The sequence below is a fragment of the Pleurodeles waltl genome, chromosome 1_2 (assembly GCF_031143425.1).
Source record: "Pleurodeles waltl isolate 20211129_DDA chromosome 1_2, aPleWal1.hap1.20221129, whole genome shotgun sequence".
Taxonomy (NCBI): Eukaryota; Metazoa; Chordata; class Amphibia; order Caudata; family Salamandridae; genus Pleurodeles; species Pleurodeles waltl.
Window position 1 is genome coordinate 1,030,013,955 of NC_090437.1, and position 26,528 is coordinate 1,030,040,482.

Consider the following 26,528-nt stretch of genomic DNA (forward strand, 5'->3'; position numbering starts at 1 on the left):
GGCATCGTGTGACTTCGCCGGACTTCATCTCTGCCGGATATACCAAGGGACCAACACCTCGCAACCGACGTTGCCTCACCTCCACCGCTCTGCAGTAAGGACCAGAAGCTTCTTCACAAAGCCTTTGCTCCTCTGCACCGTAGCACCGGAATCAATGCCACATGGAATCCAACTACGCCTTGCTCCCAAACTCCGTGCACCAGCCTGTTTTCTACTTGTTTTACTAAGGTACTGTACCTGGGGGTCCGTCCGACTCCATAAGCGGTGCCCGTGGCGCCACATTGTAGGAAATGACTTCGTCACAATGACACTTAACATCAAATTGCAGCATTTGTGCCTCTAGGCACTATCGTCGTGTTTTTAAGTGCTAAGATCATATTTCTAATGGTGTGTTGTGGATTTTTATTGCATTCGATCTTGTTTATTTAGATAAAATAATTACTATTTTTCAAAACCTGTGTTGTGTCATTTTGTAGTGGTTCATTGTATTACCGTGTGTCTTGGTACACATAGTAAACACATTGTCTCTGAGTTAAGCCTGCCTGCTTGTGCCAAGCTACCAAAGGGGTGAGTGGTGGTTAACTGAGTGAGATTCTTCTTTACCCTGACTAGAGTGAGGGTCCTCGCTTGGAAAGGGGGCAACCTGACTGCCAACCAAAGACCCCATTTCTGACAAGCATCTTATACAGACCATTAATGATGAATAATGAATAAAGGAGGACTGGGAGATAGAAAGCGACCCAGTGTACACTCTCCCACAGAAGTATAAATCACAAACAATTAATACACTGTTCTGAAATAATATACTCCACAATACCAGTTTTGGAGGGGAGTAAGGGGTCACCCAAAGCAATTGCTTGTTAGGAGCAAGAGCCCTCACTCACCATTAGGTGGAATGCTCTCTCATCAGGCTTGCTCCTCATCAGGAAGGTACTGCAATGCCCGACGGGCCCAGCGAGAGAGCTCTTTGCCAGAGATCATGTGTAGAACACGTGCCAAGAAGAAGGACCAAAGATGTGAAGTGCTTCCTGGTCTGTGATGGGTGAAAGACTGAAAAAGGTGGATGTTAAAATTGACTATAGGTGCCAGTGCAGTAACATTTACTCCAAGTGGGTGGCCTGAATCAAGCTATATTGTCCATGTGTGTCATTAAAATACACAGAAGTAGTTGAAACTGAATACCCTTTCTGACCAAGAGAGCTTTGCCTCCTGCATATGAGGACTATTTTCACGTCAGCCAGGTGTGTTTACTGTAGGTACGCTAGGTCTATCTGGTGCCTGTTGAGATATGCAGGATTTAGGGTTTTTCTGGACTCGGATAGTCCAGATTAGGAGATAAAGTAATGTAGTGCTGCAGCTACTCATGGGAGAGAGGTGTTACTTGTGTGTAGCGTGTGTCTCTGTGGGTAGGGAGGGTGTCTGATATCCCCAGGTGCACTCTGTGAATCAGTGTGCCTAACGCTGTCTGATAAGCAGTTCTTTCTGTGTGCAGCAGTGGTTAACCTCAACAACTCTATCACTTTCACCCACACTAGCAACTCCAACACGCTAGTGGTAACCCACCCACCCAGTTCATATTAACTTGGTGCAGCGATATATAGCTGCAAAACAAACAGCAATCCCAAACTGAAAGGGGCTTACTCCAAGGGGAGTCCAGATGACAGCTTATCCAGTGCCTCCATTTAGGGGGTATTTGCCAGGAGAGCATAGCTCAATGAGCAAGCATCAAGGAGACCGTTAACTAATCATGTGCACTGAAGACCGTGCACAATGTCACATGATACGAAAACCTCGAAAACCTGGGGGAGCAATAGTTTAGACAAGAGTGCTATACTTTATCCTATTCTTGATGACGATGAAGCGGCAGAGGCCTGCACCAAAGGAGAACGTCAGGTGCTGCATGGCGGCCCGATTCACCGGTCATCCTGAGTAGCAGTAGTTGCGAAGGGCTTCCCTCCGTCACCAGTGAGGTGAAGATTTTCCTCCACCTTACTGAGGTTTCCATCATGTAATGGCAAGCCTCAGAGGGTGTCTGGTTAGCTTCAGGTATGACATTTTTTGTAAATGGGGCTGCACTTTGATGTTTCTGGAAAATGTCCAATTATTATGGTGGGTGATACTGAAGCATGCAGGACAGAGCATCGCATGCGAGATGCCAGCCTGTTGCAGTTTGCGCTTCAGCGGCAGGTACTCCCAGCTCCACTCACTGCGTCCAGCTATCACCCTCCAGGCACAGGCAGTGTAATCAGACCTTAACAGGACTGTACTAGTCTGCAGTGGATGGCAAGCTGCCTGAGAAGCTCCAGAATGCAGCTAAGTGTATGGTGAAAAAGCCAAATGCCAGCCTCAGTGGTGTTCAGGAGTAGCCAGGAAGATTCAGCACTTCTTGAAAGGTAGGTCCATCAAAGGTGGTGTTAACAATGAGGTTAGGCGCAGCAGGTTGATTCAGAAGAACAAAGCAACATGGGCGATTCGCTGCACTGGTCAGGCAGCTGACCGAATGGCTCATTTTTCAGGTCAGTCACCCAAAAGGCAATATACTGTGTGTGTAGAGGCTGATTTCTTAGGTACCCCTTGCTGGCGCTTTAGTCACCGTGCTCATCCATCCTACTGCTCCACCAAGTGTCCACAAGAACCGCTGGCCGGTCAGCAGAGCAGGTTTTTCCTGGAGGTGCTCAAGAGCCATCATGATGCAACCGGGTGGGTGACTGTGGTGCTGGATCAATCCACTGCCATCAACCAGTGCCTAGGGAAGACATAAGACTCCGGCAGGTGCGGAGAAAGCTTGCGTGCTTAGTCCAGTCATCAGCAACTTGGCCCTCATGAATAAAGATTTACAGGTGGCAAAAAGCACCGTAAGACGGGTTTCTCTGGCCTGTACACCAGCTTAGAATCCTCACAGGGTATCCTATGATACAACCTCACCCATCTATGGCAGATTGGTAGTCTTGCACTGCTGAGATGCAGACAAATCTTTTCCCGGCACCAGGAGCCTCGCAACAGGGCAGCAATCTTGGTGCCAGGTACTCGAGCACCCCAGGTTTAATTAAGGCAATGTGTAAAGTATTCAAGCAGTACCAAAACAGTGATGGAGTCAAAATGCCCAACCATAAAACCCCCAAATCAGTTTACAAAAACAGAGTAAACTTTAACAAACAAAATGACCAAAATAATGAGCAAAACCCAATAAGGTAAACCGGATATATGAATTTTAAAAGTTTTAAGTAGAAATGTTCCAAGAAGCACAAAATGAAAAATGATCCATTGGTTGCATTAGACCAGGACCAAAGCGCAATTTGAGGCTGACCACAATGGAACGCAGCATGGATACACCAACCAGGTCCTGGTCAAAGATTTTAACATCTGACTTAGTCCTTTTAACTCCCAATTCACCACAGTAGTACACTTCTAAAGCCCCTCATGGGAGGGACTTAGAGACTCACAGAGTGTCAGGCAGAGGCCAACACCAGGATCTAGTTCTAGTTCAACTGCCCCATTCAGATAGGTACTTCCAAGAAAAGGCCTCTTGTAGTTTGTTGTCTCTAGTAGCCATACAAGAGGTCAGTCAACTGACCTCTTGGTGTCCATTCCTTTGACTTTGGCACAAGAAACTGCAAGTCCAGTCCCTCACGGCTAATCTCAGTCCAGTTCTTTTCTGATCTTCTGCTGGTCCAGACGTGTTTTGTAGGGGGTGTCTGGAGGTATTACGTTTATGCTAGGTACAAGCAAGTGAGTAGGAATGACTCCAGAGCATGCCCTAACCAATGGGGTAAAATGTCACTAAGCCAATTCTACCCACTTCCGCCAATTTCCAAATGCTGAAAGTTTCAGTCACACTAAACTTGAACTCTGAGGGTTGGAGGTCTGTTTGGTGAGTGTATTATAAAGTATGCCCACACCTAACAATAACATTGGAGACAGTCATCACACTCACATCAAGCCCAGAGATACATGTGTGGTAAAACTAAAACATAGTTCTTAAGCAGCCTGACAGTGGCTCCACAAGAATTGTCTCGGAAACCTGCTCTCTCCACCTTTAAGTGTGCTACAAGAGCTATACATGAATCCAGCAGATCTGTCAAACAGGATTTGACACTGTAGTGTCAATAACAACACCCAAAGCTCCCACCCTGCATATTCAGAGGAGTTATCTCTGTCCATTCATGTCTATTGTTTGTACCTATGAGGTATTTCACAACTATTCAGGGCTATTTACTGGCTAGGAGAATCTAGACAGCCAATACAAGTTAGCCTGTAGGAACGTCAGGCAGAGAAAATACAACTTTCTAAAAGTTACTGTTGCTTAATAATTATTAAAAGTCCGAACAGCACTGAACTGAATTTTTAATAACTATTAAAATACTTGGTTATTTATTTCTATAGCTGATCCTATCTTGTGATACATTATTAGCATTTATATCTGTACTCTGGTTTTCGACATAGGGCAGTGAGGCCTGCCACAGTGAAAATAGCCTTTGTTAACATTAAATGTCTTCATGTCCTACTGTTAAATACCATGCACACTGCCTTGTGGGCGAACAGGCATGTATATAGGTGATTTGTTTTATACTTAAATAGTAAGATGCTTTTACCTGTCAAAAGACTATATTTTGACAGGTCGAATTGCAGTCTTTTACACTGCTACAGTCATGTTTGCACTGTCACTGTAGTGGATCGCACAATGGGTGCTGCAGTCCACTACTGGCATTAAACTTCCAGACCCTGGGTACATTTTACATCATGTGCTACAGAATTATAGGCAAGTTTAATAAACCAATTAGAAGTATGACACTTCAACCATGTTTAAAGAGGGAGCACACGTACTTTACTACTGGTTGGAAGGGGTAAAGTGCACAGAGTTCTAAAAACCAGCACAAGCAAAAATATATGGTCCAGTAAAAGGCAAAGAAATCCAGGGTAACCACACAGAAAGGGTTTATCTCCTAGACTGTCATTGTAAACAGCACCAGGAAAGCCACTTCCAGAAAGTGCAGATACACCAGTAAGAACTGGTCTTGCCATACCAGGATCCCCTCTGCAAATAGAGCAGAGTCTGACCAAGGCAGGGGAAGATTTTCTAAGCTGTGTGGAGTAAAAGAAGCAAGCCCATGTGGAAGGAGGTCTAGTCTCTTAAGTTAAATGTAGTCATTTTCTTACAAGGACACTTACCAACCATGTGGCATACAGTACATTCAATGAAACACATACTGATGTAGACATTTGACAAACACAGCAAACAATACAATAATTTACTGAATGCATAGGTAACTGTTATTTTGTACAGACCTTCAGCAATAATGAAAGAAAGATCACTTTGTAGGAAAGATGGGTGGCAGTACATGCTGGAAGAGTCAAAAGGGATGACATGTCAATTTAAAGCAGCATGAGTGCGAAATCACGAAAAAGGAAGTAAAGCAGCTACACGTGCACAGGGATGGTGCTAGTGAGATGATGTTAGCACTAGCTAGACTGTACCAGGAAAACTCCACCTAAAAGCTGCCTAGAAGAATGTTTCAGGTGCCTCTGTAAATTCTTTTCTGCTTATGTATTGTATTGTATTTATTTATAGAGCGCATTCCAGCTGAAGCATCGAAGCGCTAAAGGCGCACTGCTGTGCTGCAAAGTTTTAAGCAAGGGATATGAAATAAGATTGTGGAGAAAAGCAAGTTGAAGACCAGGCGACAAGTTCAAACACACATTTCTTGTGTTATTATAGCTACCAGAACCGCTGCAGCCAAAATATGTCATACCTGTCGAAATTTACTAAATGTAACAGCGAGTGTCACCAGGCCAGCGCTGTCGGGTGTGTACACGTGGACATGGCAAGTGTGGCCGAACGAAGGGGTAGACACTTAAATTTATTATTTACAGTAAGATCACTCCCTCCGGGAAGAATGATAAAAATTACAACATATGTAGCATGCGTGCATGTAATCAATTGGATGTGCTGCGAGGCTTATGTCCACTATGAAAAACATCTACTTAAGACAAATCTAGCACACAGAAACCTTTATTGGGACTAATGAGCACTTGGAAATACAAGCTGTGAAGGTGGCATGCTTTTTAAGTTATTTCATGGAGATTGAACAACCTGTTTTCAGTGACTATGATCCGTCGTCCAATGGGAGGGAATTTGAACTGATCTAAAGACCAGTCATGTGATATTACTTATCTAACCAACATTGAGAAGAGCAAATTCCTTTGCCGAAACGCGTCTTTGTAGTTAATAGACTGGAGAAGATAAACCCATATACTGCTTCGTAGTTTCCTTTGTGAAACGTTTGCTTTGGGATTTTAAAGCGTGAAGCCACTTTCAGGACCGAGGCACCCGTTCCCACAAGAGTTCTGCAGTTAAATGTTCACGAGTCGCCCGATGGAAAAATACAAAATACAAATTGCCTCAATCCGAGAGTGCTCATCTGTTTATTAAAGTTGCGTTGCAGTCTATGCCATCAATCAGAAAATGTCTACGTGTTTCGTCTGACGCCTTCTACTGGATATATATATATATATATATATATATATATATATATATATATATATATATATGGAAAATGTCACTTATCCAGTGTACATCTGTTCGTAGCATGAGACGCTGCAGATTCACATGCTGTGCATATCCCGCCATCTAGTGTTTGGCTCGGAGTGTTACAAGTTGTTTTTCTTCGAAGAAGTCTTTTCGAGTCACGAGATCGAGCGACTCCTCCCATTTTGGCTGCATTGCGCATGGGCGTCGACTCCATCTTAGATTGTTTTCCCCGCAGAGGGTGCGGTAGGAGTTGTGTATATAGTAATAGTGCCCATGCAATGGAGTAAGTATGTATGTACACAATGTGTCTAAAAGTGATATATATATATATTTACAAATGTACAAGTGTATTTTCATCAACTTATAACGGCTCCAGGCGAGGTGGGAGGGCGCGTGTGAATTTGCAGCGTCTCATGCCACGAACAGATGTACACTGGGTAAGTGACATTTTACGTTCGATGGCATGTGTAGCTGCAGATACACATGCTGTGCATAGAGTAGTAAGCAGTTATCGCCCCAAAAGAGGTGGTTTAGCCTGAGGGAGTTGAAGTTGTTTGGAATAATGTTCGTAATACTGCCTGTCCAACTGTGGCTTGTTGTGTTGTTAACACATCCACACAGTAATGTTTAGTGAATGTATGAGGCGTAGACCATGTGGCTGCCTTACAGATTTCTGTCATTGGTATATTTCCTAGAAAGGCCATGGTGGTGCCTTTCTTTCTAGTGGAGTGTGCCTTTGGTGTAATAGGCAGTTCTCTCTTTGCTTTAACAGGTTTGAATACATTAACTATCCATCTGGCAATGCCCTGTTTGGATATTAGATTCCCTGCATGAGGTTTTTGAAAAGCTACAAACAATTGTTATGTTTTGCGAAATTGTTTGGTTCTATCAATGTAATACATTCGTGCTCTTTTTATGTCTAAGGTATGCAATGTTCTTTCAGCTACAGAGTCTGGTTGTGGAAAAAATAATGTGAGTTCCACTGTTTGATTTAAGTGGAACGGTGATATAACTTTTGGCAAAAATCTGGGGTTTGTGCGTAGAACCACTTTATGTTTGTGTATTTGTATAAAGGGTTCCTGTATGGTAAAGGCTTATATTTCACTTACTCTCCTAAGAGATGTGATAGCTATTAGAAAGGCTACTTTCCATGTTAAGTATTGCATCTCACAGGAGTGCATGGGTTCAAATGGTGGACCCATGAGTCGTGTTAATACAATATTGAGGTTCCATGAAGGAACTGGTGGTGTTCTTAAGGGAATGATCCTTTTTAGTACCTCCATAAACGCTTTTATGACTGGGATTCTAAATAACGAGGTTGAATGAGTAGTTTGCAGATAGGCAGAAATTGCTGTGAGATGTATGTTAATGGATGAAAAAGCTAACTTAGACTTTTGCAAGTGTAGTAAGTAGCTTACAATGTTTGTCGTGGACGCGTGTAATGGTTGAATTTGATTATTATGACAGTAATAAACAAATCATTTCCATTTATTTGCGTAGCAATGTCTTGTAGTAGGTTTCCTAGCCTGTGTGATGACCTCCATACATTCTTGTGTAAGGTCTAGGTGTCCAAATTCTAAGACTTCAGGAGCCAGATCGCTAGATTGAGCGATGCTGGATTCGGGTGTCTGATCTGTTGTCTGTGTTGAGTTAACAGATCTGGTCTGTTTGGCAGCTTGATATGAGGCACCACTGACAGATCTAGTAGTGTTGTATACCATGGTTGGCGTGACCAAGTTGGTGCTACTAGTATTAGTTTGAGTTTGTTTTGACTCAATTTGTTTACTAGATACGGAAGAAGTGGGAGAGGGGGAAAAGCGTAAGCAAATATCCCTGACCAACTCATCCATAACGCATTGCCCTTGGATTGAGGGTGTGGGTACCTAAATGCGAAGTTTTGGCATTTTGCGTTTTCTTTTGTTGCGGATAGGTCTATTTGCGGTGTTCCCCAGTTTTGGAAGTAGTTTTGTAGTATCTGGGGATGAATTTCCCATTCGTGGATTTGTTGGTGATCTCGACTAATATTGTCGGCTAACTGGTTCTGAATTCCTGGTATGTATTGTGCTATTAGGCAAATGTGATTGTGAATCGCCCAATGCCAAATCTTTTGTGCTAGGAGACACAACTGTGATGAGTGTGTCCGTCCCTGTTTGTTTAGGTAATTCATTGTTGTCATGTTGTCTGTTTTGACAAGAATGTGTTTGTGGGCTATTAGTGGTTGAAATGCTTTTAATGCTAGAAACACTGCTAGTAGTTCTAGTTGATTTATATGAAGTTGTTTTTGCTGATTGTCCCATTGTCCCTGGATGCTGTGTTGGTTGAGGTGTGCTCCCCACCCTACCATGGAAGCATCTGTTGTGATCACGTATTGAGGCACTGGGTCTTTGAAGGGCCGCCCTTGGTTTAAATTTATAGGATTCCATCATTGAAGCGAGGTGTGTGTTTGGCGGTCTATCAACACTAGATCCTGAAGTTGACCCTGTGCTTGTGTCCATTGTGTCGCTAGGCACTGTTGTAAGGGCCGCATGTGTAATCTTTCGTTTGGGACAATGGCAATGCATGAGGACATCATGCCTAGAAGTTTCATCACCAATTTTACTTGATATTGTTGGCTTGGGTGCATGCTTTGTATTACGTTTTGGAATGCTTGTACCCTTTGTGGACTTGGAGTGGCAATCCCTTTTTTTGTGTTGATTGTCGCTCCTAAGTATTGTTGTATTTGATACGATTGTAAGTGTGATTTTAGGTAGTTTATTGAGAACCCTAGTTTGTGATGGGTTTCTATGACGTATTTTGTGTGTTGAAGACACTGTTTCTGAGTGTTGGTTTTTATTAACCAATCGTCTAGATACGGGAATACGTGTATGTGCTGTCTTCTGATATGTGCTGCTACTACTGCAAGGCATTTTGTAAATACCCTTGGTGCTGTTGTTAACCCGAATGGTAACACTTTGAATTGGTAATGTACTCCTTGGATTACAAACCTTAAGTATTTCCTGTGTGAAGGATGTATGGGTATATGGAAGTACGCATCCTTGAGATCTAACGTTGACATGTAGTCTTGTTGTTTGAGCAAGGGGATTACGTCTTGAAGTGTTACCATGTGAAAGTGATCTGATTTGATGTAAAGATTTAGTGTTCGGAGATCTAAGATGGGTCTCAGAGTTTTGTCCTTTTTGGGTATTAGAAAATACAGGGAATAAACACCTGTTCCTTTCTGATGGTTGGGTACTAGTTCTATTGCGTCTTTTTGTAACAACGCTTGGACTTCTAGTTGGTATAGATCCAACTGCTGTTTGGACATGTTGTGTGTTCTTGGAGGCACATTTGGTGGTAATTGTAGGAATTCTATGCAATACCCATGTTGGATAATGGCTAGGACCCATGAGTCTGTAGTTATTTCCTCCGAATTTTGGTAATAATCTGTGAGTCTCCCCCCCACTGGTGTTATGTGTTGGGGATTTGTGACATTGAAGTCATTGTTTAGTTTGTGGGGTCTTTGGAATTTCCCTCTGGTTTTAGAGAACTGTCCACCTCTATATTGTCCCCGAAAGCCTCCTCTTTGATACTGGCCCTAGTATGTGGGTCTGGCTTGTGAGGTTGAGGGGTCTGTGCTTTGGCCTCGAAACCCCCCTCTAAAGTGTGGCTCTGCTCTGTGGCGAAGAGAGCGCGCCCATGGCTTTGGCCGTGTCAGTGTCCTCCTTTAGCTTCTCTACAGCTGTATCCACCTCCGGCCCAAACAACTGTTGTCCATTAAAAGGCATATTAAGCACAGCCTGTTGGATCTCTGGCTTAAATCGGAGGTGCGGAGCCATGCGTGTCTCCGAATAGTGACCGCTGTGTTCACAGTTCTGGCGGCTGTGTCCGCTGCGTCCATTGCCGATCGTATCTGGTTGTTGGAGATACTTTGGCCTTCTTCCACCACTTGCTGTGCACGCTTTTGAAACTCCTTGGGAAGATGTTCAATAAAATGCTGCATTTCATCCCAATGAGCCCTGTCATATCTTGCCAATAAAGCCTGTGAATTGGCAATGCGCCATTGATTGGCTGCTTGTGCTGCAACTCTTTTCCCCGCTGCATCAAACTTTTGACTTTCTAAGTCGGGTGGTGGTGCATCCCCAGAAGTCTGTGAGTTTGCCCTTTTGCGTGCTGCGCCTACTACCACTGAGTCAGGTGTTAGTTGCTGTGTGATGTACACAGGGTCCGTAGCGGGAGGCTTGTACTTTTTTTCCACCCTAGGTGTAATAGCTCTGCATTTGACTGGGTCTTGAAACACTTGTTTTGCGTTTTTTAACATCCCTAGTAACATCGGCAGACTCTGGTACTGGCTGTGTGTTGACGACAAAGTATTAAATAAAAAGTCATCCTCATAGGTTCAGCATGCAGTGCTACATTGTGAAAAGTAGCTGCTCAGGACACCACCTGCATGTAAGCAGTACTATCTTCAGGTGGTGACGGTCTTGCCGGGTAGCAGTCTGGACTATTGTCAGATACTGGTGCATCGTAGAGATCCCATGCATCTGGGTCATCCTGGCACATCCCTGTGTGCGTTGGAGATTGCATCATAGGGGGTGTTGCAATTGGTGACAGTTGCGGTGAGTGCTGTGGCGAAAAACGTGGTGGAGTTTTTTCTTTTGCCACCTTTGCTTTTGGCTGTTTCTCTGTTTCTTGGAAAGCAAGTTTCCTTTTCATTTTAATGGGGGAAGAGTTCTTATTTTCCCTGTGTCTTTTTGAATATGGAGCCTTCTTTGAGTATAGTCTGGCTCTGCTAGCTCCAATTGTAGTCCAAATCTATGGCCTTGAAGTTGGGATGACAGGCCTTGTTCCTCAGAATAGGAGCTCTGTTTCGGCTCCGATGCTGGATGTTTCGGCACCGAAACTTTTTCCGCAGTCTTTTTCAGCTCCGAAGCCACTTTTTTCGGTTTCGGGGTGCCGATCTCTCGGTGCCGACTTTGGTCGGTGTCGGTATCTCGGTGTCGAGTCTGGTCAGAGCCAGTATCTCGGTGCCGAGTATACTCTGTGCCGGTATCTCGACCGGAGTCGGATGTCTTCGACACGTGTGTGCCCTTTTTCGGTGCCGATGGTTGGTCACCGTGTTTACGGGTTAAGCCATGGCCTGCCGGCGGTGGCGTCCACTGGGCTTTCATTATCTTGGTGTGAGTTTTAGCCAGGGCTGTTTTACTCACGGTTTTCGCCAGCTGCTCACTTTCAGCCTAGTCCGAGTCCGAATCCGGAATGGAGTAAGTCTCCTCCTCTTCGACGTCGTGTTGTCCTGACGGAGTCGACGCCATTTGAAGCCTTCGAGCTCTCCGGTCCCGTTGTGTCTTTTTTCGACCGAAATGCCCGGCAGGCCTCGCAGGTATCCTCTTTGTGTTCGTGGGACAAACACAAATTACAGACCAAATGCTGGTCTGTGTAAGGATACTTATTGTGGCATTCGGGCCAGAAGCGGAATGGGGTCCGTTCCATTAGCCTTGAAGACGCACGCGGTCGGGCCAACCAGGCCCGCCGTGGAATGGAAGCCCCGAAGGGCTACCGGAGCTCTTCTTTTATTCGGTGTCGATCTGCTATAACTAACCCGATACCGAACGCAAACAATACCGTCAAGTTTTCCGAGATTTAACTATCTTTCCAAACCGAAACACGGAGCGAAGAGGAACACGTCCGAACCCGATGGCGGAAAGAAAACAATCTAAGATGGAGTCGACGCCCATGCGCAATGGAGCCGAAATGGGAGGAGTCCCTTCGATCTCGTGACTCGAAAAGACTTCTTCGAGGAAAAACAACTTGTAACACTCCGAGCCCAACACTAGATATGCACAGCATGTGTATCTGCAGCTACACATGCCATTGAACATATATATATATATATATATATATATATATATATATATATATATATATATATATATATATATGTAATTTGCTAATTTTAAACTAGTAATTAGATCCTTTGGTTACAATTTGCTTGCCAGTCCTTACCAAGTAGATGGTGTTTACAATAACATGTTTTAAGTACAGGTCATTAGAGCTATGAAAGCCTAGCCTTCTGTGATTAGACCCCTGGGAGATATTGCCTATACCTAGATTTAACATCTCATATTGATTCTTGGAAAGGCATTCCATATATTACAAATATCATATAAAATCCCTTAAATTATACAAAAAATAAACATGCCTTTAAATCCAGTACACTTCCCTGCAGTTTGATGCAAAAGGCAGGGGTTAAAAAAGAAATACTGAAACGCGAACAATGAAATCAACCTTGTATGACAAGACCAACTCTTTCGAGTATTACACTTTTTGGTGCAAAACTATTAATTATGTGCGAGCATAGCCTTTAACTCAATGAATTTTCAGGCCCCTCTGAAACATCTATTCCAACATATTACAATGAAAGACTGAATATAAATACCTTCATTTTCTTCAAAACTCTTCCTACTCCCAGATTTAAAAATCTATTAATGCAGTGCGACAGAGGGTATCAATGTTCAGAGGTAACAAATTAGGAAAAGGTATTTTGGTTGAAGGCTAATAGAGTTATTTTATTGAAAATAAACAGTAAAAACAATACCATCAACAGAAAGTAACAGTTGAAATAAAACAAATGTTGAAATGGAGTTGGAAAAAATTGCCATTTGTCTCTACATTTTCATCTGTAACCTCTTCTAATGAACATATTTTCGAAACCAATATACAGCTTTATCTGTTGGACCCTTCTGGTTGCTGAGATATGTAGGGCTTAAAGCTTCACCAAGAACCCTAGGTATCGAGAGCCAATAACTGAGCTGCACCTTGCAATGTTTTTTCATTGTGTACTGGGTAGACAGACATTAATTTGGTAAAATATAAAGGGTGAGAAATAGGTATCAAGGAAACCTATGTATTTCCGAAATGGGAACAACATATGGAGTTTAGAAGCAGCGGCTATTTGCACATCCCTGAATTTGTGGGTACCCATACAAGCATGTGAATTAGAGGGCATATCTCAAAATGACTTCTTTCCTACACTCTGTCATACATTTGGAAGGAACAAATGCAGAGAAAAACAATTGGTAATAACACTTGTTCTACTATTCTGTGTTCCCCTAGGTCTCCCAATAAAAAAGCGACCTCATTTGTATGGGTAGGCCTAGTGCACGTGACAGGAAATGGCCCAAAAAGCAACGTGGACACATCATATTTTTCCATCGAAACCTGACTCTTTTTTGCTATGTGTCTAGCTGTGGATTTTGGGCTCCAGCTCAGCCAACACCTAGGGAAAACCTAGCAAACCTGTACATTTTTTAAAACTAGACACCCTAAAGAATTCAGGATGCAGTGACTTCTGTGGCTCCCACCAGGTTCTATTACCCATAATGCCCTGCAAACCTCAACATTTGTCTAAAAACATATTTACCTCACCTTTAGATCACCCTAGGGATGCCAGGTCTGCCCCCAGACATTTTGCCTTTACCTCATGTTTTGTTGATGTATCTTTTTGTTGGCCTTAGGCACTGCTGATCAGTGCTAAAGTGTGTCTGCTTCTCACCTAAAAACATTTTAACATTGGTGTACCCACGATTGCCATATTTACCTTACTTGTAAGCCCCTTGTAGAGTAGTATACCCTATACCGAAGGGCCTGTAAATTAAATCATACTAGTGGGCCTGCAGCACTGATTGTGCCACCCACTCAAGTAGCTCTGTAAACATGTCTCAAGCCTGCTACCACAGAGCCTGCGTGCACAGTCTAACTGCCACCCTGACTTGGCATTTAAAACCTCTACCAAGCCTGAATCTCCCTTTTCTTACATTTAAGTCACCCAAGCTAAGCCCTAGGTAGCCCATAGGCAAAAGGTAGAACATGTACTCCTTAAGTTCTCATGTCTTGGCAATTAAAAACTCCCCAAAGTCATTTTTCATTACTGTGAGGCCTGCCACTCTCCAAAGGTCAGCATTGGGAATTCCTTATATCACCCTTAGGATGTAATTCCTGATCTGAGAGGAGTAGCTGCATCATGTTTAGTACCTTTGGAATGGTGATAATAAATCCTCTCTCCTGGTAATTTGGATTTATTACTACTATGTTAGAAATCCACTTTTAGAAAGTAGGCCTTTCTCTGCACTCTCTGCCCAATGTGCCTACAAACTATCTCCACTACACTTCTGGCTGCGGTTAGGTGACAGCTACACTTGTGCATTCCCTTCAGACACTGGCAACACAGGATACTCAACTGCATCTGCATCTGCATACTGATGGGTCTTTGTGGAGAGGAGGCTGGGAAGGGCTCACACTTACATCTCAGAGGGGTAGTGTCTGCAGTCCACACAAAGTGGCCGATTACCTCCCACTGATAGTCTAGTCCTGTGCACTTCAAACGAACAGTTTGGAGTCACCCTCACACACCAAAGGCACTTTCTAACATAAATATTGGGCCAATTACATACTCAAGACTATACACTTCTGGACTCAAGACACGCTGATGGAGTAAGGGCTGCTGTGTTCCAGGATTGCTACTATACCAGGACTGACTGATCTCAACAGCTGCCCTGCTTGGTTGTGCCGCCCTGCTGCTTGCTGATCCCTGCCCAGCAACCCAAGACTTTACCTCCAAGGCAGAGTGACTCTGAGCAGTCCTGCTTTCCTCTCACTGCTCGCCCTGAGACTCTCTGATTTCCACCTGAGCAAGCTCTACCTTGCTTTGATGCTCGAATTGCACCAACTTCAACCAAGTGTCTTCTGACCTGCTTTGCCTCTCGCATCGCAACAACTTCCACCGAGTAGCTTCTGGCCTGTTGTGCTGCTCGCATCGCTTCAACTCCACCCGAGAGGCTTCTGCCTTGCTGCTCTCAACACATCAGCTCCACCTGTGTGGCCTCTGCCTTGCTTTACTACTCAATGTATCAACACCACCCAAGCGTCTTCTGACCTGCTTTGCCGCTCATATCGCAACAACTTCACCCGAGCGGCCTCAACCTTGCTTTCGGCACTCGTAAACTGTAAACTTTGCACTTGTATAGCGCACTACTCACCCGTTAGGGTCTCAAGGCGCTGTACGCATACCGCTATGGAACCCCTCCTGGCTTTTCCCTGTGAGGTGCTCACTCCTGGGCACCCCCAGGGTGAAGCCAGGCATCCAAGTGCTGTTGGGGCCGTTGTGGAGATTAAGCAAGCTATTGCCCAGAGTTACAGAGTGGGACCCATTAAATTAGATTAGGCACCGAGGCGAGAATTATCTGGTCCAAGGGAACTGAGCCCAAGACCTGCCGAGGCGGGACTTGAACCCTGGTCCTGAGCCAGATCTCTGCTTCAGGGTCTGCCGCTCTAACCATTGTGCCACACTTCTCCACTCGTTACATCAACGTCACCCGAGTGGTTCTTGTCCGGCTGTGCTGCTCTCATTGCAATGACTTTTCACCAGAGCGGTATCTGCCCTGCTTCATCGCTTTCAACGCATTAACTTCGCCCAAGTGGCTCCTGCCTTGCCGCTCCTATTGCAGCAACATCACCCTAGTGAGACTACCCTGCTTCATCGCTCTCGTCTCTTCAGCTTCACTCGAGTGGACCCTGCACAGCTCAGGCGCTTGCACCACATCAACTTCAAACCCGGGGAGCTCTTGCGCTGCATAGCCACATCCCGCTCCTGGTAGGAGCACAACCACGGACACTTGTGACCCGAGGAGTCCCCGGCACCATCTTTTTGATCCATGACTCTTTTCTTGTACCTTTATCATACTATCTGAAGTATTTAAAGCTAAATATTCCTGTATCGTACCAAACCTAAAACATCGTGATAAACAAGCTTTATTTTTCTATATACCAGTGTGCAGACTCTTTCTGTGGTATATCTCATAGGATTATTGTGTGTGTGCAGCACAAGTACTTTATACATTGCCTAGTGGGCATTTTGCCCCAGGGGGCAAAAAGACTGTGCCTATATGAGTTGGGGGGCTTTGCCATGCCCATTCTGGGCAGCTCCCACCCCTAGAATTTAAAAAAAAAAAAAAAAAAAAAAAAAGGGGGGTTATTACTCTATGTGCCCCTGTCGGGGATTTTGGTCCCCATTTATGTGTGGTAGGAACGTGGCCATGCCCATGGTAGGCAGCCACCACCCCTCTCCTTTATCCCCAAAAAAACCTTGGTGTCTAGTGGGCTTTCTTCCCCCCTCTGGGGCAGATTGGGGGTAATAACCCCCATCTGCCACCTGGGGGGCAGAAAGACTGCCTATTTTTTTTTTGCATTGCTCTGCCCATTTTGGGCAGCCCCCACTCCTAGACATTTCTTAATAAAAAAATTATCCCTGGTGTCTAATGGGCTTTCTGCCCCTCCCCAGCGGGGCAGATTGGGAGTAATTTTCCTATGTACCTCCACAGGGGGAGGGGGAGGGCAGAAAGAGTTTGGTCCTCATTTATATGGGGTGTGGGCATGGCCATGCACATGCTGGGCATACCCTACCCCTCTTTTATTAAACAAAAAATCCCTTGTGTCTAGTGGGCTTTCTGCCATCCTGGGGTGCAAATTGGGGGTAATATGCCCATAAAATTAAGGGGGGGGAGTAAAACACCCTTGCCATGGGGCCCACTCCCCCCTTCCTGTTCTATAGTGGGTGGATCCCTGCTTGGGGACGCCCTCCCGTGGTGATCCCCAAAGCAGGGATCCACTAGGGAAGGGTAGCAATGGAAAGGGGGGATTTTCCCCTTTCCAATGATTCCTCTCTGGTCTTCCTCGGTGCTTGGGGGCTGAGATATATTTAAAAAAATGTGTACCTATTGCCAGGTATGGTAGTGAAATATGGGACTGTGGGGAAAGTACAGCATTGTAGGTAGAGGAGACCAACTTTTGCAGGCGTCTCCTCTTGCTTCCTATATCAATCCTTCACTATATTTGTCTTGAAGAATTTAATTTGCCATATCTCAAGGACTCCATTAAGCTGGGACCCCTCTTGTTATGGCTCTCAATTTGGAATAACCCCAGGGCTTCTTTCAGTCACAATTTAATTCATGATTGTGTTCTGTGTGAACAAGGATTCCAATTTCCCTGGCTTGAACACATCAAACTGGATTTTGGGCAAACCTGCTCTATTGGATAATCCCTTATGAATATGTAAGGCTGACAAATATTCTATGACGCAATTATTAATGGAAAGACTATGTGCTATAAGGGATAGTTTGGAACTTAGAAAACTTTTAGTCAGGAATTACATCCCCCTAAAAACCAACCTTCGCTCTGAACCACATTTATTTTACATGTCCAATAACTGGTAAAGAGCTTTATTGTTAAGATTTTAAGCTGGAACTATGAAGCTTGAAGGGAGAAAATGTGTCTGTGAGATGTCTCCTCAATCTTTAATGCACTTTATGATCTTCTGTGATTTGTATAAACCTATTAGAGCCCATTTATTGCCTCTCTTTAAGATTCACAATGTTAAGAAATGTAGAGTTGCTCTTCTTTTTTTACAATCACTCCCTAGTGGTGATGTATGCTTCAGAATGGGCAGTTTTCTTAAAGCAGCTGCCTATTATCGCAAGGGTATCATTTCTAGTTTATGTTGTTCTTTCATGTTCATCAGTAACGTGTGTTATAATTTACTCATATGTATTTTGTACACTATCTTTCATTATTATCTTTGACATCTGAATAAAGTAACTGAACTACTCCAAAAAGGCTTTCAATTCACTTCAATTCCCCTAAATGCTGTAAAACCACCAATACATAATTTACATTTTCACTAAAGGCATCAAATGTGTTACATGTTGCAGAAAGGTTCTCTGTTAGAGACTTATGCTTCCAAACAGTGTTGCTGTCTTAGGCCTGTGTTCTCACTTGCCTTAGTGTATGCAGCTGTCCTTTTTAGGTCTCAGTAACAGACAGATTTAGCAATCTGTTGGAAACCTATTGTTTCCAACTCATTACATACACTCAAGAGTGGGCTTTGAGTTAGCTCCTGCTAAGGATTGGATCGCTTTTTATCTGTCTCACTTCCCTGCTCCTGATTTGACTTCCCTCCCTATTCTTGTATTTGTCCCACCCAGGACCATTTTGGTCTCACAGTGTTTTGGCTGCATAAAGAATTCTTCCACTGGTGACATCAGACCTTGCACAGCAGTGCATATGATGCACTATTTACTCCCTTTTTCTTTATTAACCCACCTTTCTTGCCCTCAGCCCTACTGTTCTGTCAGGGCTACCTGACACTATCAACATGTGACTATCTTTTGTTTTTTAACCATTTCATGACGGCTGCCCATGAGTGTGCATGTTGATGAACATGCTACCGGCTCATTCCAATGTATTTTGTTAATGTTTCAAAAAACTACACCCAGAATGCATTCAAATATGGCCACCGTGGTAACTTTCGAATCCATGGTGACTATATCTGAATGTATTTTACTACATGTCTAAGCTGGTCAGGGAACCTGGTTTATCTATGGACAATTTTAACAGCCACACCTTGAGTTAAATCTGTCTAACCCAAGTCCAGTCCCCAGCAGAAGCTATTTGCTTGAAGAAGTGAATGCAAATGTGTAACAGTTCAGCATAGTCCTTTCCATCTACTGCTCAAATTACTGCAAATTACAGTCCCTCATGCATCACGTCCAACTGAGCGGCACAATTACCTCTGCCTGACTGGTGCACTATCTCCTCCTCTCACAAATTCCATAAGACATATATTACAAATGCACGGCCAACCATTTCTGTGACACACTGTGACTGAACAGTGAGTTTGGCACTTCTATCCTCAGCAGATTATCTCCCTTAGTGGGGGACACAACAACCTTTATGTAGTGTTTCGACTGTTGAGTATTTTATATAAAATCAGGTTTTGCACAATACCGCCACCTGTCTTCTCCTTTCATACTATGCTAGTACCTTACTTCTCAACTTCCACACACACACGGAGGATTTCAACCTTGGACTCATGTTCACTCTTCAAACAAGTGTGTTGTACGTCTCTTCATCTTCCTATACTTACAGGGAGTGCAGAATTATTAGGCAAATGAGTATTTTGACCACATCATCCTCTTTATGCATGTTGTCTTACTCCAAGCTGTATAGGCTCGAAAGCCTACTACCAATTAAGCATATTAGGTGATGTGCATCTCTGTAATGAGAAGGGGTGTGGTCTAATGACATCAACACCCTATATCAGGTGTGCATAATTATTAGGCAACTTCCTTTCCTTTGGCAAAATGGGTCAAAAGAAGGACTTGACAGGCTCAGAAAAGTCAAAAATAGTGAGATATCTTGCAGAGGGATGCAGCACTCTTAAAATTGCAAAGCTTCTGAAGCGTGATCATCGAACAATCAAGCGTTTCATTCAAAATAGTCAACAGGGTCGCAAGAAGCGTGTGGAAAAACCAAGGCGCAAAATAACTGCCCATGAACTGAGAAAAGTCAAGCGTGCAGCTGCCACGATGCCACTTGCCACCAGTTTGGCCATATTTCAGAGCTGCAACATCACTGGAGTGCCCAAAAGCACAAGGTGTGCAATACTCAGAGACATGGCCAAGGTAAGAAAGGCTGAAAGACGACCACCACTGAACAAGACACACAAGCTGAAACGTCAAGACTGGGCCAAGAAATATCTCAAGACTGATTTTTCTAAGGTTTTATGGACTGATGAAATGAGAGTGAGTCTTGATGGGCCAGATGGATGGGCCCGTGGCTGGATTGGTAAAGGGCAGAGAGCTCCAGTCCGACTCAGACGCCAGCAAGGTGGAGGTGGAGTACTGGTTTGGGCTGGTATCATCAAAGATGAGCTTGTGGGGCCTTTTCGGGTTGAGGATGGAGTCAAGCTCAACTCCCAGTCCTACTGCCAGTTCCTGGAAGACACCTTCTTCAAGCAGTGGTACAGGAAGAAGTCTGCATCCTTCAAGAAAAACATGATTTTCATGCAGGACAATGCTCCATCACACGCGTCCAAGTACTCCACAGCGTGGCTGGCAAGAAAGGGTATAAAAGAAGGAAATCTAATGACATGGCCTCCTTGTTCACCTGATCTGAACCCCATTGAGAACCTGTGGTCCATCATCAAATGTGAGATTTACAAGGAGGGAAAACAGTTCACCTCTCTGAACAGTGTCTGGGAGGCTGTGGTTGCTGCTGCACGCAATGTTGATGGTGAACAGATCAAAACACTGACAGAATCCATGGATGGCAGGCTTTTGAGTGTCCTTGCAAAGAAAGGTGGCTATATTGGTCACTGATTTGTTTTTGTTTTGTTTTGTTTTTGAATGTCAGAAATGTATATTTGTGAATGTTGAGATGTTATATTGGTTTCACTGGTAATAATAAATAATTGAAATGGGTATTTTTTTTTTTTTGTTAAGTTGCCTAATAATTATGCACAGTAATAGTCACCTGCACACACAGATATCCCCCTAACATAGCTAAAACTAAAAACAAACTAAAAACTACTTCCAAAAATATTCAGCTTTGATATTAATGAGTTTTTTGGGTTCATTGAGAACATGGTTGTTGTTCAATAATAAAATTAATCCTCAAAAATACAACTTGCCGAATAATTCTGCACTCCCTGTATAAACAAGAAATTGCGAACAGTTTAGCTAAGGCTTGGCAGCTGCAAAGTAGTGTTCAGTCACTCACTATTGTTTTTGCACTCCCTCGCACTTTCTTTTTTTTGTCTTTCTAATTTTCGGCCATTCATCAACACTATATAGAAAATGATTGTGTGGCAACTTGTGTGGCTTACATACACCTGGGTGCGCATCAGCGGCCATGGCTTTTCTTCAACACAAACCCACTCCCTGATAGCCTCTTGTGCGTCAGCATGGTCCTGGTGCACTGATGGACATGTTGGTGTCAAGAAACGCCAATGCAAATAAAGATTGGTAGAGCAAATAATTCGCCCTTTTAGTAGTTAGGATTATTGGCTTTGTCAGTACTCTTTGTCGGCTCTGCTTACATTCTTTTGCAGATGGTTAATATGAAACAGAACAAAGACTAATTAAGTAAGAACTGGGCATTAGTGAGCTATTTATGGCCGGGAGGTTTCGAGTGCCATTACATTTGACTGTATATAACGCACTTTTTCCAGATGTAAACAAGACACCACAGAACAGAGGTTGGAATTGCACATAGTTTCTAAGATGTTCCATCTTAAACAAATGAATCTGCAAATCTAAGAGTTCAAAGCATTATTTTGCTGCTAAGAGCGATGGAGCGTGCCATGCATGATGGCACAGGGAAACTTCCCAGCAGTGAAGATAAGAGATCGGTCCTAGTATCACTTGAAAACACAGTGGTACAACATGAAAGAAAAGCATTTCAATGAGTATTATTAACCTATTCACGAATTAAAGAACGATAGACACATGAAAATAAATTACATTCAAAATCAGTATGATAATTAGCAGAACATTCAGAAATGCCCATCAATGTTAATGCAGACATCTCTGAGTACTTATAGGACAACACAGTGAAAGGCCTTACGAAACTGTGCCTGCATTCATGGGTCAATATTACGAAACCGAGATCCGCAAACATGGTAGGCTCAGCAAACCATTCCAGTGCCTCACATACCTTTGGCAACGGCATTATGAATCTTTTCTACGTCAAACTTGGTCTTTGATCTTCCTGGGACACTTAACATTTTCTCCCAAACCAATGTTACATCTTTCAGACACACAGTGATTTCTTCATAATCAAGTTTCAGGCGTTTATTCAACAAATCATTTTCAGAAGCTGAAAGAAAAAAAAAAGTACTTAAAAACAAGCGCAAAAAGAGGTTTGGAAAGGGAGCATGCATAGAATTCTAAACAAGTGCCAGGTTGGTGGGTCAAAGAAGAAAGCGGAACATTATTATTTTATTTTTTAAAACAGTTCTCTCTCCTTGTCATTTCTTTCTTCCTGCCATCCCTCTGTGAAACACACTGACAGTTCATTTTTGGCACAGGTGTGCCATATGTAAATATAAAATAAATAAAATACACTGCAGAGCCGAATTGGGGAAAAAGGGGAGCATAACTGATTGTGACAACAGGCTGTGTGGAAAAGGCCGCTTTATTGAAAGCAGGTGCACTTAATATATACATGGGCCTCTGATTCACAAAACAAAAAGCCTCACTAAACATATGATTGACCTGTAACACACCCCCAACCCTTACCGTACTCTTCCCTCTCGCCGCCCCAACCTCCTCTGATTTAACTATTGCAGTCCTGTAATTTCCCCTTGTAATTTGAGTGACTGCTGGCTTTAAAATCCCTCCCATTTTATAGTAACTGCAACTGTAACGAACATAACTTCCTGCCAAACATTTAGCAACCTGGCTTGTCCAGGCGTGACCCAGTATTCTCTTTCCTTCCCCACCTGGACTGCCACTTTCAACAAGCCTAAACCTCTGAAAACCATGTAAACTTCACCTGCCCCCGCCACGCAGAAAAAGTTCCAAAATACTTTTTCTGTGCCCCTCCAAGTAGGAGCCCTCTAACGTATGTGCGTCATACTGAGGAGGCTGTCCTCTATGTGCAGCAAATAGAGTTCCATGCCCATAAAGGGCAAATGGACCCCATGTCCTCTCTGCATCCTCAGACCTTAAGTCAGCATGGTCTAGGACAGTAATGCCCCTCTCACTACAAAAACCATTCTGTGTTTACCTTCTGCATCGCAGGCTCAACTGCACCCGTCCTTCTTGCTCTGCACCAGACCCTCCATGGCAAAATGCTGTCCAGACTATGTGGCACCCTGATCACTGGCATTGTACCTGTAAATCCTTTTTCATTCTCTTGCTAATATGCAAACCTTTCTCATAAACTAGATCGTTCTCACCTAAGTGTACTATCAGCAACTCCAGGCACTGGACCCTCACTATCAAGTTAACAGTTCTTGCCGTTGCACCCCCTCCCTTTCCCATGCCACTGTACACTGTTCAAGAAAGCGTAGAGGCCCATGTTGCCTCCCTGGAGTGTCTGGTGTGCTTGTCTTTGAGCCCATTTGATAACACAGTGGCCCACCAGCCTAACTGAAAGAATCTCGCTCTCCAGGCCAGGTACTGAACCAGTAAAAAAATCACAATCAAAAGAATAACTACTCTAGCACACTTAGCAGATCCCCCCTACGCACATAACTCTGAAAACTGTCAGAAACCCATCTGCCCGCCAGCATAATGCGCTCCCTAACGCAAACCCTCCTACCCGCTTCTGTCACCAGTCCTATTCTAAAAGAATGTGTGCCAAATGCCTAGGTCTCAAGACCCAGTAACTTAAATGATTTTCTCAGTACTGACAGCAGCTAAAAAGCTGTCACAGGTTTTTTTTTCATCCTTGTGAATGAAAACCAACTCTCATGCCACTCCCCTTTGTGCCCGTATGGCACTACCCCATCGTATGGGCATGTACTCATATTGGGGTAGGCCATCAATTGAACACTACTGCCTAGTCCTTACTGGTCTGTTTTTCACCTGCGGAGCAATATCCAAATGGACTCCCTCATAAAATGTATGTCTTCCCACAACACACCTTGTCCTTCCCTGCCCACCAGACGTTCTAACACCCGAAACGACTCGAAGAACATCCAAACCCTCAAGGAGCTAAACAATATGGCTTCATCCTGGTCAATACATACTGTGAGCAAAGTCAGCAAAATGGCAGTAAGAAAAACTAAGCCCGACTGGCTAGCTCCATCCGACCCACCTCCCTAGCCCACCTCTGTAACATACGCTTTCCCAATTCCCCTGCCGAAGGGGCATACCCCCAACACAATTTCCCCATAAAAGCGATTCCTGCCAATTTTCCTGATATTGTCACCTTGGATTGACCCCGTTCTATGAGTGTCAATATGTATTGCACTACATCTTCCACTCTCTCCCAGTCTTGCTGTGCCCCATTCTGCACAAATTCCAGCCAGGCTTGCGAGTATGCCTGCCGTGTGGACACTGCCAGCAAATTCAACACCAGTTGAAGCATTCTCTGTCTTCTATTATCCACAATTCTGGAGGCATCAGGGCCTTCCTGAGCTCCGCGTCCGTGGCCAGACCAAGGAACCTCTCCCACTGTGAATGAGACAGAGCATCCACTGTGTCATTAATCACCCGGAGATGTGCCTCGCTCTAAATGCTATATCGTGCAGCAGACAGAGCAATACAAACACTCTCAGTAGCTTGGCCACCTGCACATCCGTGGCTGATTTCTGGTTCACCACATGCACAACTGCCATGTTGTCAATCCCGAAAAGTATCCTCTTATGAGCCAAATTCCTCACCCATAGGCTCACAGCTACGACCAAGGGGAAGAACTCCAAGAAAGCAATGCTCAGCTTGCCCAACTTCCAAGAATAAGGTCACTCCTCTGCACACCATCTGTCCTGCCAGTAGATGCCGAAGCCAGCCCATCCCGCAGCATCAGAGAAGATCTGGGCGTCCTATTCAAACTCTTGCCAAGTCGTCAGAGGTACCCCATTTAAAGCACCTAAAACATATGCCACATCCGTAAGTCATCTTTCACCCCTGCCAACAGTCGCACATGGTGATGGGGTAACTGTCTACCTCCCAAGGACAACCCCAGACATCTGCAAAATGTCCTCTCTGCCCTCACAACCCTGCATGCCAAGCATGTCATCTTGTCAAAAGGATTATCATGGTCGCCTTTTTCTTCTCTGGTAGGTGGGTTTCCATCGCCACTGAGTCAATTTCAATTCCCAAAAATGATAGAGAATTATGTAGGCCATCCGCCTTTTCTGGTGCCAAAGAGACTCCTCCTTCACCCATTATCTCCTGGAATATACCCAACATCTTGCATTGTTGTGATTCAGATTCACCTACTATAAAGAAATCATCCAAGTAGTACGCGATTGTTTGTGACCCGACTGCTTTGAAAACACCAATTGCAGGAATGTACTAGAGCATTCAAAAAGCGTGTAGCCCATCGGGAAAGCTTTATCTATGTACCAGCGTTCTTCAAATTGGACACCCAGGAGTTCGAAGTCATCAGGGTGTACCGGCAACTAACAGAAAGCAGACAATGTCACTCTTTGCCATGAGGGACCTCTGTCCGACCTCTACCTTCAAGGAGAATGCCACATCCACAGATGCGTAAGAGACTTATACTTGCTCCTCAGGAATAAAATCGTTCATCCAGTTTCCTTCCAGCAACGACAAATGTTTTATCAATCTAAATCGCCCTCTTTCCTTCTTTGGCACAACACCAATAAGGGACACAATCGAATTCTGCATTGTTGAATTAAAAAAAGGGTCTGCCATGTGACCTTTCTGAATCTCTTTTTGCAGCTTGTCCCGTACCACCTGTTTATGTGTCCCCCACCGATTTCAGGTTGTCAGCCTATTGTCACCCCCTAGGTCCTATGTACTTCAGCCAGAACCCCCAAGTAAAGCCATCCCACAGTAGAGCTGCTTTGTCCAATTTATTTCATTATGCCTGCCAAAAAAGCAGTCTGTCCAGGATAACTGGAATAGGAGCTCTTCCCTCAAGTCCATGAACCCCTCTCACCATGGGCGCCCGGACCCCTGCACTGCCTTGATGTGATTGCCACTGTTCTCCAGTTCCACCAGTGGTATTCCTCTCCCACCATAGCAATTGATGACTGCATGCCTACCTGAACATCCGGTGCATTCATGAAAGACTTTACAGTATTCTCTTGTACAGAGGCCTCGGTTGAAATCCCAGCAAGCCCACACCTAACTGCTCCCACTGCCTTGTCTGCTACTCTGTCCTTTCTTTGTGGCACCCACCAGAGGTGGGACGGTCTCAAAAGGGGCAGTAAACTATGGGTAGACAGATAGCCATAAATACTGTCTTTCTAAACTGTGCCTGCTCTATAGTGTGTTGCCATAGATCAGCATCAATTTCACCCCACTGTACCTTTGGATGCACGGCCATCCGAGCCCAAAACTCCTCATCATACTGAACCTAGGCACACCCCCCCCCCTGTAATTTATCTGGACCTTCCAGGTCACATCCATATATTTTTGTTTATAAACCAATTTTATTGAATGTTGGTATTCTACTTGCAGTAAACATCAAGATTATGACACATAAGCAC

The 26,528-nt window shown here is 44.1% G+C and overlaps 1 protein-coding gene across 10 annotated transcripts in view; it reads right to left on the bottom strand.

The window, feature by feature from the left end:
* The window catches only part of TBC1D1 (TBC1 domain family member 1), an 844,646-nt gene that overhangs the window by 210,140 nt on the left and 607,978 nt on the right, over window positions 1-26,528 (bottom strand). For all 10 annotated transcript variants that reach the window (XM_069202113.1, XM_069202110.1, XM_069202112.1 and 7 more), the window contains one exon: window positions 22,055-22,216. In XM_069202113.1, the coding sequence (XP_069058214.1) occupies window positions 22,055-22,216 (162 nt within the window). The remainder of the gene's footprint in view (window positions 1-22,054; window positions 22,217-26,528) is intronic.